This window comes from Coturnix japonica, chromosome 21, assembly GCF_054131305.1.
Source record: "Coturnix japonica strain WE chromosome 21, WE-NBRP24, whole genome shotgun sequence".
Lineage (NCBI taxonomy): Eukaryota > Metazoa > Chordata > Aves > Galliformes > Phasianidae > Coturnix > Coturnix japonica.
The window spans coordinates 7,116,421-7,129,379 of NC_140683.1; the positions used below are offsets into that span (position 1 = coordinate 7,116,421).

The 12,959-nt window shown below is 53.9% G+C and overlaps 2 protein-coding genes across 5 annotated transcripts; one reads left to right on the forward strand and one right to left on the reverse strand.

The window, feature by feature from the left end:
* Window positions 1–1,795: 1,795 nt before the first annotated feature.
* On the forward strand, window positions 1,796–6,428 carry ASB6 (ankyrin repeat and SOCS box containing 6). 3 transcript variants are annotated; one of them, XM_015879361.2, is made up of 7 exons: window positions 1,796–1,887; window positions 1,973–2,178; window positions 2,368–2,549; window positions 2,909–3,015; window positions 3,431–3,539; window positions 3,979–4,077; window positions 4,415–6,428. In XM_015879361.2, the coding sequence occupies exons 2-7, from the start codon at window positions 2,066–2,068 to the stop codon at window positions 5,179–5,181; spliced, it is 1,377 nt and encodes a 458-aa protein (XP_015734847.2). In that variant the 5' UTR covers window positions 1,796–1,887; window positions 1,973–2,065; the 3' UTR covers window positions 5,182–6,428. The 3 variants fall into 3 exon arrangements, with proteins under 3 accessions (XP_015734847.2, XP_015734846.2, XP_015734848.2); XM_015879360.3 differs by having other exon boundaries at window positions 1,796–1,861; XM_015879362.3 differs by lacking the exon at window positions 1,796–1,887 and having other exon boundaries at window positions 2,041–2,178; window positions 2,318–2,549.
* A 585-nt stretch (window positions 6,429–7,013) lies between these two features.
* On the reverse strand, window positions 7,014–9,528 carry NTMT1 (N-terminal Xaa-Pro-Lys N-methyltransferase 1). 2 transcript variants are annotated; one of them, XM_085521355.1, is made up of 4 exons: window positions 9,472–9,528; window positions 8,258–8,424; window positions 7,879–8,131; window positions 7,014–7,502 (listed from the first exon to the last, which is right to left on the reverse strand). In XM_085521355.1, exons 2-4 carry the CDS (start codon window positions 8,417–8,419, stop codon window positions 7,246–7,248), a joined length of 672 nt encoding a protein of 223 aa, XP_085377481.1. In that variant the 5' UTR covers window positions 8,420–8,424; window positions 9,472–9,528; the 3' UTR covers window positions 7,014–7,245. The 2 variants fall into 2 exon arrangements, with proteins under 2 accessions (XP_085377481.1, XP_015734849.1); XM_015879363.3 differs by having other exon boundaries at window positions 8,258–8,462.
* Window positions 9,529–12,959: the final 3,431 nt, after the last annotated feature.

A 12,959-nucleotide genomic window follows, 5' to 3' on the forward strand; every position in this document is an offset into this window, starting at 1 on the left:
GGGGTATCTTGAGGGGCAGGGGCTGCAGTGCCTTTGGTGGCATTACACACCCCAAGCCCACGGGAAGGTTTCTCCCCTAAACCCTTCATTCCCCACTTTCCATCTCCTTCTTTCTCTCCTTCCTTCTCTCTTTCTTTCCCTGCCAGCAATCCCAGTCCCAGATGAACCAATACTCCGTGGCTCTGCTATTTCCCTTTTATTCCCCCCCCCCCAAACCCCCACAACCCTTCAGCAGCGAGATGGGAAAAGAGTGAACTACAAAAAAAAAAAGAAAAAAAAGAAAAGAAAGAAAGCAAAAAAAAAAAATCAAAGCTGCACATATTGGATCCAGATGTGCTTACAGCCCTTTCCAGCAATTTAATTAAATTCCCCCAGACAGCCAGGAGGATTTCTTAATGATCAAATTTCCCTGGCTTTCCTCCTAAAATGCCCCTCTTTCTTCGGCTCGCTGCTGCTCTGTCTCCCTGATGGATGGCAGCTCACATTCCTCCCCGCCGCCCCGCCGGGCGCTGCCAGCAATGGCACAGCCATCCCGGTGTGAGGCTGGGCACCAACACAGTGATGGGGCACCGGGCTGTGGGTACAGGAATAGGGGTGAGGGGGGCAACATGTGGGGGGTTGTGACATGTAAAGGGGGGGAGGGCACCGCGGGGACGTGGTGGGAATGCAAGGAGGACACAACGGGGATCCAAATGGGATGTGGTGAAGACGAGGTGGGGACGCAGCAGGGATGTGGTAGGGACAGGAATGGGATGTGGTGGGCGCACAATGGGGACACAGCAGGGACGTGGATGGGACGTGATGGAGACACTGCAGGGGCATGGTGGGTGTACGACAGGGACATCATTGCAGGGACATGATAGGGACATAGAAAAGCCACAGCAGGAACGTGATGGGGACATGGCAGGGGTGCAATAGGGCCACATTAGGGACACGACAGGGACACTCACAGCATTGCCATCTAAATGACTTCTCCCATAACAGTGCCTGGGGCTGGACCTGCCCGGTGCCCCCTGGTGCTACATGGCTGGGGATGGTGACAGTGCCACGGTGTGGGGAACACGGAGGGTTTGGGGGTGGGAGAAACACCATGGGGGTGTGCATGGCCCTGACAGCCCCTAAATCCACATCCCAGGGAGCTGACAGCCAATGGGTGCACTATGGGGCACCCACAGCCCTATGGCTGCAATATGGGGCACTCACAGCCCTATGGCTGCAATATGGGGCACCCACAGCCCTATGGGTGCAATATGGGGCACCCACAGCCCTATGGGTGCAATATGGGGCACCCACAGCCCTATGGGTGCAATATGGGGCACCCACAGCCCTATGGGTGCAATATGGGGCACCCACAGCCCTATGGGTGCAGTGCAGGGGGCACCCACAGCCCTATGGGTGCAGTGCAGGGGGCACCCACAGCCCTATGGGTGCAGTGCAGGGGGCACCCACAGCCCTATGGGTGCAGTGCAGGGGGCACCCACAGCCCTATGGGTGCAATGTGGGGCACCCACAGCCCTATGGCTGCAATATGGGGCACCCACAGCCCTATGGCTGCAATATGGGGCACCCACAGCCCTATGGGTGCAGTGTGGGGCACAGTGGGATCAATGGGGGCAGCTGCACCTTTGGGTGCCCCTGGATGGGGCTGTATAGGGCGGCACCTGCTGTGCGCGCTCCCGCCCCTCTCCCATTCCCCCGCTGCCCCCTGGCGGCAGAGCGCGCATTAGACCACGCCCCCTTTATAGGCCACGCCCCCAATCAAACCCCGCCCACCTCGGAGGCAGCGGCTATTTCCACTTCCGGCGGCGGTGCCGTGCGGTGCTGGGTTGCGCTGCGTCTCTCGGGCTCCGGTTCCGGCCTGGTGGGGTCTATCGGAACCACCTCGAGGTTCTTTGCTTTGGGGGGCGGTGGGAGCGAGGGAGGCGATGTGCTTTTGAATGTAAAACTACCCGCAATCCGTCTTTGCTTGCAGGGGGTGGCTGTGTGGAGAACAGGCCTGGCTGGGCCTAGCGGGTTGCTGTGTGTAGGCCCGAGGCTGTGCCATGCCGGAGGGCCCTGCGGGGGGATGCCATTCCTGCACGGCTTCCGTAGGATCACCCTGGAGTACCAGCCCATGGTGGATGAGATCCTGGCGCTGCTGACACTGCGGGACGATGGAGGGAAGGATGAGATTGAAAGGTAATTGATTGGGCTGTAAGCAGAGCTATGGGGGTAAGGGGCTGCTTATATAAGGGTAAGGGTACTGCTGTATAAGCCAACAGTTTACAAGGCAACAAGATAAACTAAACCTTTTCCCCCTCCCTGCTTTGACCCATAGGAAACACATACTGCCCAGGTGAGTAACTGGTTGTTTTCATTCACATCCAGCCACACCTGCCTGGGGAGCAGTGGAGGTCAGCTCTCAGCAATGAGACAAGTGTTGCAGAGGGAAGCCCACTCCCCATTCTACCAGGAAGGTGTGAGTTATACCCTGCTGAAGGTCACTGAGCTGGGGCTCGTCCAGGCTGCAGAAGTACTGCTGGAGTTTGGTGCAGACCTCAGCTTTGAAGGTATGGCTGTGGGGTGGGTGCTGTGCTTGACTCTGCTGCTTGGGTTGGCTGGGAGGGTCTGGGTGGTGAGAAGGTGGCCCTGCAAGGCAGAGATAACTGGGACAGAAAGGGAGGGGTGCTGCTAACTCTGGCCTCAGGCTCCCACTCTGGATTTGATTAGATGTGCCTTGTCTATACTCTTATTATATCTCTATAAGAGCAGACTGGGAGATGGCCAGAGAATGGGAGCCAGCTGGCATCTTTGGGGGGGTTTTGACAGAGGCAAAGCCACTGCAGATACAGGACCTGGGGCATCTGTAATGATTGCTTCTATAGACAGCTATTCTCAGTGCCCACCCTGATGTGTTTTGTGTCCTCAGACCCAGTTACCTACTACACCCCGCTGCACATTGCAGTGCTTCGCAACCAGCCTGACATGGTGGAGCTCCTGGCGCGTCACGGGGCTGACATCAACCGCAGAGACCGGGTATGGAATTGACTGCTTGGACATGAACATGCTCCAGCTTCCTTGGGGCTGCACAGGGCCATTGTGTGGGGTCAGCCCTCTCTGCTGCCCCTTCCGGGGCCTGCTGCATGCTGCCTTCCATCAGTGGCCTCCAAGGCTGCTGCCTGTGCTGCTCCAGTGCTATGGCAAAAGCTGAGGCCGCCTTTGGCCAAGCAGAGCTGCCTTCTGCTGTAGAGCATGTGGTGGGAGGAAGCTGGGGTATATCAGCCTCTCCCTGTAAACATAGTGACACTGGGGAGGGAGCTTTCATTCTTGTTTTTGGGGACAGGATGAATTCTATGCTCTCTTGTTGGCCATGATGAAGCCATCAGTGATTCTCCAGCAGTACTCATAAATAGTCCTTTATACTTGTGGATTTTCCTCTCGCCCTGTACAGATCCATGAGAGCAGTCCCCTTGATCTGGCCAGCGAGGAGCCTGAGCGGCTGCCATGCCTCCAGAGACTGCTTCAGCTTGGGGCTGACGTCAACGCAGCTGACAAAACTGGTTTGTGGGGTGCTTCCAGCAGGTGGGCTGGAGCAGGGCATGGGATCTGTGTCCCTTCACTTTGCTGCTGCTAATTCTGCCTGCTTCAGAAATTAATGCAGGCTGCAGAACCTCCCTGGTGCTCTGTGCTGTCTCCTAGTATCTTGTCTGCATTAGATGCAGCAGGAGGCTAAAAGCAGCTCTGTACAGCCCATGGAAGATGAAATTGGGTGAAGAGGGGGGTTGTGCTCTAAAAACCACTCTGCCATGGCCCATGTGCCCTATGGGGCCACCACAGCTGTGCTCCATCACAGTGATGTTGGGAGCCTGCTAGCAGAAGGGCTGTCTCCCTCGTGTTTAGCTGTTGGGCTGGTGGGATGGATTCTTCTCCTTAGTTCTGGTGGGCTGAGCATTTCCAGGTGGAACACTGTCTCATCTGATTCGTCTTTTCCTACTGCAGGAAAGACGGCATTGTTGCACGCCTTGTTGCACTGTTATTGCAGCAGTGATGTCGTCCAGATCCACAACACAGAGAGCATCCGTCTGCTGCTGGAAGGAGGTGAGGACAACAGCTCCCTTCTCCACTCAGAACCCCTCTAGGCCAGGTGCTGCCCTCCCAACTCCTTTATGTTCCCATCTGAGTAAGAGTAAAGTCCAGAAGAGCACTCTGTTCAGGGTGCTCGGATTGGAAGTACTTTTCCACTAGGGAGAAGCACTGTTTGTCAGCCCTCTTGCTGTCAGCTCCATGCTGGGTTGTGCAGGTGCATGCTGCATTTAAGTACAGTGTTTCATACCTCCTGGTGGTACTAAAGGATCCACACCCCCTCTCCTGAATCCATCCTGATTGTGTCCTGCCTTTCTTTGCAGCTCCATTTATCTTCTGTTCCTTCCTCCAGGTGCAGATGCCAGGGCTACCACTGAAGATGGAGACACTGTCTTCACCTACATCATCTTCCTGCTGGGTGACATAGTCTTGGCCAGCACAGAGGCCGAGGTACAGAATCGTTTCTGCATTCGTGTCATGCAGCTGCTCATGGCCCACGGTGCCAACCCCAGTGAGTGCCCATCCCTCGAGTCCTTCACCTACCGCTGCCTCCAGAACTTCACGTGCCACTTCCCACTGCTGCGTTTCCTGCTGGAGTCAGGTGCTGCCTACAACTGTTCCCTCCATGGTCCCTCATGCTGGTCGGGCTTCCAAACTGTTTTTGACTGCCTCTGCTCTCACGTCAGTATCCTCAAAGACAGCAGCATCTCTACAGAGGTCATCCAAATGGGTCAGACTCTGCTGGAGCTCATGATGGCCAGTTCACAAACCATCCAGCTGCCCAGCGACTTTAAGGTCGACGTTAACAGCTGCAGGTACCACGAGGAAAAGATCAGGACTCTGTTCTGCTCCGTGAAGCAGCTGGAGCACACCCCACAGGCACTGAAACATCTCTGCAGGGTGTCCATCTGCCAGTGCCTTAGGCCTTGGCCAATAGATGTAAAAATCAAGGCTCTACCTCTTCCAGACAGGCTGAAGTGGTACCTCCTCATTGACCACACTGCTGTTGGGCACGAGGGCCTCAGCCTGACCGATGACTCTCCATCTCCTCATTCTGTGGTCGCAGTGCCTCCAGACAGTCAGCAAATCACTGCTCTGCACCCGTTATCTCTGCAGTGAGAGGTACTGCTGTCCCTGTGCCAATGACTCGACCAATTCTGCCTGTGGTGTCTCTGCTGATTTTTCAGGGGTGTCTTTTATTGTGCGCACTGCTGCATGCTCATCTGTGGAGGTCTTGTGGCTTTAAAATATGTTGCAGGGAGGTGAGCAGAGCCTGGGAGGGCTCATGGGCAGCAGGGAGTTGGACACTGTACAAAGGTGGTGGTTTAAAAGGTGGATCCACCTTTGCAAGGTGAAAAAGATTTGTAAGAAAAGGGGAGAGGAGGATGCTGTGACTGTACAGGTCTCTGCTCTGGCTGCAGGGTGGGTGAAGCAGTGCCATGAGTGAGTGGCTGCCCGGTGAGATGCCTCAGGATGCTGAGAGATGTTGGTTGTCCCAGCAACAGAGCGGCAATATGAAGAGGAATGTTGGCATCTGTGCCCTCCTGTTCAGTCAGTGGAAGCAGCCACAGTCCTGTATCTCTGCCTGGATGTGGGTGCCTTCCTCACTCACCTGGGATTCCAAAACCAGGAACATGGAGGGGATGAGGGGAAGCAGGTTTAGCAACAGCAGCCTGACTGAATCCACTCAGCACAGAGCACTGTCTACAAAGGGTGCCTCAGCAATGCTGGACTCCAAAGCAAGCAGACCAGTGGCTGTTCCTTGGTCTGTCTTTGTACAAGGACGAGGAATGGGCAGTTACCTCCTTGCTTTTCCCTGTTCCTCTTATCTGCTTCTCTTTCTTTTGGTGATTGCATGTTGAACTTTGATCTCCAGTGCCTCTTTCCCAGGGGAAGGAAATAGCAGCAGGGCTGCAATGGGAGTTTTCTTGCCAAGCTGCTACTGGAAGCCCCAACTTTTGGGGCTCTGCAGGAAGATCCCAACCTGTCACATCCATCTGGCTCCCCCAAGGAGGCATCTGCTTCCTTGTGAGGTGCAGAAGATGCTGTAAAGCTGAGAGCCCCTCCACGTTTCTGTTGGTTTTGTTTGTTGTGAGGAACAGATGCATTGGAGGAAGAAATGTGCTCTGAGCTGATATTTATAGCAAGTGGATCCAGGATCCACAGGCAGTTGGTTGCAGAAGTTGTCTCACCACATTGCCCCTCATGGCAGCATCTGTTTTTCACCTTTTCCCACTGTGTGGAATTGGAGCTGTGCATCTTGATGACTCCATGTTTTGGGGGAAAAACAAACAAACAATAAAATAATGTGATAAAATACTTCTGGAATGGAAAACTAGCAATTAAATGAGGCCTTTGAAATAGCAGCAAGGTGTTTGTTTCTTCTGCAGGAGAGTCAGGGTGGAAGTGAGGGCTCCAGCTGGGGAGGAATCATAAGGGATGGGTGGCAGCAGCTCTGTGTGGGTTCAGCCCTGGGTGAAGTGTTAGCAGTTGTGATGCATTAGGTGGGCACAAGCCAGTGGCTGGACTTGAGCAGAAATGCCCTGGATGTACATGGCAGAGGAGAAGTGTTAAAAGCTGGAAAGCAGGAGGTGTGGGGCCCAGGATGATGTCTGCCACCTGTTTTGCTGCATGTGTGGAGACCTACTTTGTGGGCTTATAGGAGGCCTTTTTCAGAGCCCCACAACCTACAGCTTACCATAAAGCAATGGCAGAGATTGAGATAAGCCACAGTGAGTTCATGAGTGGGAATGGGGCAAACACCCAACCGAGAACGGGAATCCATCCCATCACAGAGATGGACCAAGCTCCTGCTCACAAGCAGGGAGCAACCTGTAGGTGCTCGAGGAGCACATCTCTTACAGTGGGGACTCTGCTGCTCCCAGCAGTGCCAGGCATCCTCATACAGATCCCTGGGTGCAGCACGGAGCCATCTGACAGAACCCAAGCGCTTAAATCCAACAGCAGGAAAACAAAATGTATTTGGCAAACACCTCTTTTCACAAACAGCAGCAACTTGGAAGACGAAGCCCCGTCCTCACCACCAGCCCCACACAGACGGAGTCACGACGCCCTCACTGCCACGTGCAGCCCCGCGGTGAAGGCACAGTCCTCACCCCTCCTGGCCCCGGCAGGAACCGCTGTCCTGGCCCTGGACAGACCTCCTCCCATCAGCAGGTACCTTCATCTCATGGCGAAGGTGTAGACATGGTAAATCTCATCGGGGAAGTTCTCCTGGCGTTCTTCAGCCAGGAGGTGGAGCCCAGCCCTGCGGATGATCTTACGGACCACATCCAGGTCCCGGCAGACGCTGCTGTCCACATCATCCATGATGACTCCCTCCTGAGCCATGTTGTCCTTGATGACCACGATGCCGTTGGGCCGCAGGCCGGCACGGCACCGCTTCAGGAAGTCAGAGAGGTGGTTGTCAGTGAGGTGTCCTGTGGGGCAAAGCAGGTGTTAGTGAGTGCAGGACCCCCAGACACTGTGATGGATGGGCAGTGTGATGGATGAGGCTGTGGCTGGGATCCCTCCTTATCCAAGCAGACAAGTATTTGAACAGTGGGATGTTCAACTCGCATCCTGTGGGCTCAGCCTCAGCTCTATCCAGCCCACACCCCTCTGCCCTGGCCTTAGAGTTTGAAGGGAAATGATGCCACAGTGCAATGCCCCCCCACTGCCCCTCTGTGGGTCAGGCCCCCTACCCAGCTGTGCTGCAATGCCTATAGGAGCCCGAGCTCTCCTCAGTCCCCTCCCTGTGCATGTGGGGTAGCTGGGACAGTCAAGCCAGACTCTGCAAAGCCAAGAGACCCTCACCAATAACCCACTGGATCCAGATGACGTCGTAGGAATTGGGCTCGGGGCTGAAGTCCTGGAGGCCGCAGCAGAAGTAATTGCGCACCCTCCTGCCCTCCTCCCCCAGGTAACTCTTGGCCTTGGTGAGGAAATCCTCGGTCACATCCACCATGTCCACCGACTTGAAGAGGGGCAGCAGCAGCCTCTTGGTGATGCGGCCGATTCCAGCCCCACAGTCCAGGGCTCGGGTTGTTCCCGTTCGATTGGGGCCATCCTGGAGTGATAGTGGGGAGGGGGCTGAGCTCAGAGATATGGGACGACCACATAGAGGGAAAGCAAAGAGGGAAGAGCCCAGCTCTACACAGGGAGCTGTGTGTGCACACCCAGCCATGGCACCTACCCGCAGGAACCGCTGCAGGAATTTCCTGGAGCTGTTGATGTCGATGCTGGAGATGTGGCCGTAGCCCCCCAACATCCCATCCACTGTGGCAGGTACGTCCTTCCAGTACTTCTCTGCCTTGGAGTAAAACTCAAACTCATTCTCCACCACTTCGCTCGTCATTCTGGCTGCGGGGCACACACACACACCCCTATGGGACTCACTGCTGCTCTGGGAGGGGAGAAATCACACGTCAGGCACAAAGCCCCTCATTAAGCATGACTCCCAATGAGCCCCTAAGGGGCACAGCATCACCACCCTCCCCTTGTCAGTGTCACAGCTTACCATAAGGTAAGCTGTAGGACTGTAGGACTATAGGGCTTTAGGGCCGTAGGGCTGCAGGGCTGTAGGGCTTTAGGCTGTAGGACTGCAGGGCTGTGAGCACCCTGATGTGGGGCTGACACCCCTTTATCATCCCCTACCAGGGCTATTTCAGACCCTAAAACCCACCTGGGGAGCAGACAAAGGAGCATTGTGTTGTCAGCCTCCCATGCAGGGATGCTCCAGCCTCATTTAACACCACCCCATTTTCCCTTTGAGGGCTGTCCCAGCCTTTCCACCTTCCCTTCCTCCTCTCTCCACCTTTAAGCATTAAGTTTTAACGTGTTTATCTGCGCTGACAGCCCCATAAATCACCTCCAATTACATCAGGACTCGCTAAAAGTCCCCCATAGCAGCTCCCTGAGCGCTGTAAATCTCCCCCATTGACCAGCACTCAGCTCTATGTGCCATATAACAACCTCAAGCTATAACCAGCAATACAAGCCATAAATCCCCCCCCAGACATCCATCATTCAAAGCACTGCGGGGCTGATTAACAACACAGGGATCAGAATTGAGACTGAAGGTGCTCAGAGGCTGAACGTGAGGCCTCCAAACCCTTATTATAACATATAATATATTATTATAATATATAACAAGGCATAAAACCCCATTACACACTAAACCTTCCCATTGAGCTGTGCTGTGCCCTAATAGGTCCTAAATAGCCCCAAAGGGAGGGCTATGAACGCACAAAGGCCTATAGCGGCCTATAGAGCCCAGTGCCCCACACCCACACGGTCATTACCAGGGGGTCCCGACCCCAATTAAGCCCATTATGAGGGGTCTCCCCGTGTCCCCCCCCCCCCAATAGCCCCCATTGGGACCCCCCACCTCGTGTCCCCCCGTGTTACCTCGGGCCGCGGCCACGCGCCGGGAGGCGGCGCTGCGTGTGACGTCACAGCGATGTCACGTGGAAAGAAATGGGGGCGTGGCTTAGAGAACAGCGGGAGCTCCGCCCACATCGCTCAGCCGACCGCCCCCCCCCGGGTGCAGTACCGCAGTGTGGCCGCCAGGAGGCGCTGTTGTCCCGCTGTGCCGGGACGGACGGACCGAGCGCGGCTCTGAATCGGAGGGAGGTACGGTGTGCCATGCAGCCCTACAGCTCTACAGCCTACAGCCCTATAGTCCTATAGCACTACAGCCATACAGCACTACAGCCCTATAGTCCTACAGCACTACAGCCTACAGCCCTATAGTCCTACAGCACTACAGCCCTATAGTCCTACAGCACTACAGCCTACAGCCCTATAGTCCTACAGCCTACAGCCCTATAGTCCTACAGCACTACAGCACTACAGCCCTATAGTCCTACAGCACTACAGCCTACAGCCCTATAGTCCTACAGCACTACAGCCTACAGCCCTATAGTCCTACAGCACTACAGCCTAAAGCCCTATAGTCCTACAGCACTACAGCCATACAGCACTACAGCCCTATAGTCCTACAGCCCTGCAGCCCTATAGTCCTATATCCCTGCAGCACTACGGCCCTACAGCCCTATAGTCCTACAACCCTGGAGCCCTGCAGCCCTACAGCCCTATAGTTCTACAGCCCTACAGTCCTACAGCCATACACCTTGCAGCCCTACAGCCTAAAGCCCTACAGTCCTACAGCCTAAAGCCCTACAGCCCTGCAGCCCTGAAGCCCTGCAGCCCTACAGCCCTGCAGCCCTACAGTACTATGGCCCTACAGCACTATAGTCCTACAGCCCTGCAGCCCTACAGCCATACAGCCCTACAGCCCTACAGCACTACAGCCCTACAGCCCTATAGTCCTACAGCCCTGCAGCCCTACAGCCCTACAGCCCTATAGTCCTACAGCCTTACAGCCATACACCTTGCAGCCCTATAGTCCTACAGCCCTATAGCCCTGCAGCCCTACAGCCCTGCAGCCTTACAGCACTACAGCCCTACAGCCCTGCAACACTACGGCCCTACAACCCTACAGCACTACAGCCCAGCAGCCTTACAGCCCCTCCCCATCTATTCCTTGGCACTCCCCTCTCACTCCCCCCCATTCAAGGCAATCACCATTCCTTCAACATTCAGGACTCCCCCCCCCCCCCCCCCCCCAAAGGTACTTAATCACCCCTATTACCCTTTTCTGATTAATTAATTCTAATTAATTTCACACCACCGTTTGCAAGATGAGTTGACCAGAGCTGCATGCGATGTTCCCACTGATCATCAGCATGCTGCATACACCACTCAGGTACCAACAACCTGGGGGACATGGGGGACCCCATACACCCCATACACCCCATACACACAGCTCTGTGCCCCACACCTCCAGCATTACACTGCAGTGGGTTCAGGACATCACAACAAATGAGGTCAATGCTCTCCTTGTGCTGCTGGGAGCCACCAACAAGCGGGTGGTGGCACCAGCTGTATGTTATCCACTATATATTATGCATTACATATGTGCTCGGTGCTATATGTTGCACACTACATGCTATATACTAAACTAGATGGCAGGTGATAGCTACCAGATACTTATTAGCTACTACAGTGCACAGATATACATTCTCCCTATAGATTGTATAACATTATGGATATACTATTATAGAGTTTAACTGGACCATGTATCCATGTATGTACACATATGTATATGCTTACACATATAATACACGCACACAGATGTATGCCATACCACACACACCATACACGTGTATTTATACAGTAGTTAGATATAGGTGCATGGATATATGCATCTATGTGAACACGTGCAGACATAATTATATCTATACCTACAAGAAATACTTGTGATATGTCTATCTGTGTATGCACACCTGTATATTGTGTGTATATATCGGTGTCTATGTGTATCCAGATGGGGGTGACAGGGGGAGAAGAGGATGAGGAGGGTGAGATGAGGGTGAAGGGAAACCGCTCCGGGTTACAAAAGCTCCTTATTTGATTAATTGTACTTTTCTGTTTGATAAATGTTACTTGTGAGTATAAAATATGCAGAGCACTTAGCAAGTTCGCACTGTTTAAAGAACTCAACTCGCCAAATTAAAATTCCATGATAGGAAGCAAAGAGCAGCAGAACAGCACGGCGAGGCCATGGGCTGATACACAGAGCTGGGGCTTCCAGCCATGCACCAACACTCCCCTGCTCAGCCCTCATGAAATGGGGCTGGATATATGGGATGAAGGGACCCCCCTCAAGACGTGAGTCTCTGCCCTCAGCCCCCAGCCTCCCCTGTGCCCGCATGGGTTGGAGGTTGGCTGTAGGCAAAGGTGACTCTCTGGTTGCTCTTACAGCACTCTATGGTTAAAGCCATTGCTGGGTGGGGGCACCATTGCTCCAAGCATTGAGCGGGTCCATATCTCCTAGCAGAGGAGGTCATGGCATGGCACAGCCCAGCACAGCCCAGCACAGCCCCAGCACAGCCCCATGCAGCCCATGCCAGGCTGAGCAGCACACCCAGCTCAGCTTCTCCTTGCAATGATTTAACACCCATTAACCCATGTGGCTGTAAATCCCAGCACAGACAGGTCCCAAACATTCGTTTCAAAGCGAGGCAGTTTGTGTCATTTTGGGATTAGTGTTTACTCTCTTGTTAATTAATACTTGTTAAAGCCAGGCTAAAAAAGCACTCGGCTTCTTGCTTCGGTGAATGCCTCCGTGCCCTGGAGGAGCAGCGGGGCTGTGCTCAATGCATGGGGCCATAGCCAGAAAGGAGAAAAATGGGCTTCATCTGTACATGGGGAGGATGATGATGGAGCTGCTGCTGCTGCTGCAACACGAGGGGCCAGAGGGCATCGTCCCAGGTGGGGATGTGCTGGTGTCAGGAAACTGCAAGTCATGCAAGGGGAAACAGTTTGGAATAGGAATAGGAATGGGAATGGGAATGGGAATAGGAATAGGAATAGGAATAGGAATGGGAATGGGAATGGGAATGGGAATAGGAATGGGAATGGGAATGGGAATAGGAATAGGAATGGGAATGGGAATGGGAATGGGAATGGGAATGGGAATGGGAATGGGAATAGGAATAGGAATGGGAATGGGAATGGGAATAGGAATGGGAATGGGAATGGGAATGGGAATGGGAATGGGAATGGGAATAGGAATAGAAATGGGAATAGAAATGGGAATAGGAATGGGAATAGGAATAGGAATGGGAATAGGAATAGGAATGGGAATGGGAATGGGAATGGGAATAGGAATAGGAATGGGAATGGGAATAGGAATAGGAATAGGAATAGGAATGGGAATGGGAATGGGAATAGAAATGAGAATAGGAATAGGAATGGGAATAGGAATAGGAATGGGAATAGGAACGGGAATGGGAATAGAAATGGGAATAGAAATGGGAATAGGAATAGGA

What these genes read in the sequence shown, in the direction of transcription:
- ASB6 (XM_015879361.2), top strand. Translation starts at nt 2,066, where the DNA reads ATGCCATTCCTGCACGGCTTCCGTAGGATCACCCTGGAGTACCAGCCC. An exon ending in GGGAAGGATGAGATTGAAAG is followed by an intron (nt 2,179 to 2,367) that starts GTAATTGATTGG and finishes ATTCACATCCAG; the next exon opens with CCACACCTGCCTGGGGAGCA. An exon ending in TGCAGACCTCAGCTTTGAAG is followed by an intron (nt 2,550 to 2,908) that starts GTATGGCTGTGG and finishes TTGTGTCCTCAG; the next exon opens with ACCCAGTTACCTACTACACC.
- NTMT1 (XM_085521355.1), bottom strand. Translation starts at nt 8,419, where the DNA reads ATGACGAGCGAAGTGGTGGAGAATGAGTTTGAGTTTTACTCCAAGGCA. An exon ending in TCCTGCAGCGGTTCCTGCGG is followed by an intron (nt 8,132 to 8,257) that starts GTAGGTGCCATG and finishes CTATCACTCCAG; the next exon opens with GATGGCCCCAATCGAACGGG. An exon ending in CTGGATCCAGTGGGTTATTG is followed by an intron (nt 7,503 to 7,878) that starts GTGAGGGTCTCT and finishes TTTGCCCCACAG; the next exon opens with GACACCTCACTGACAACCAC.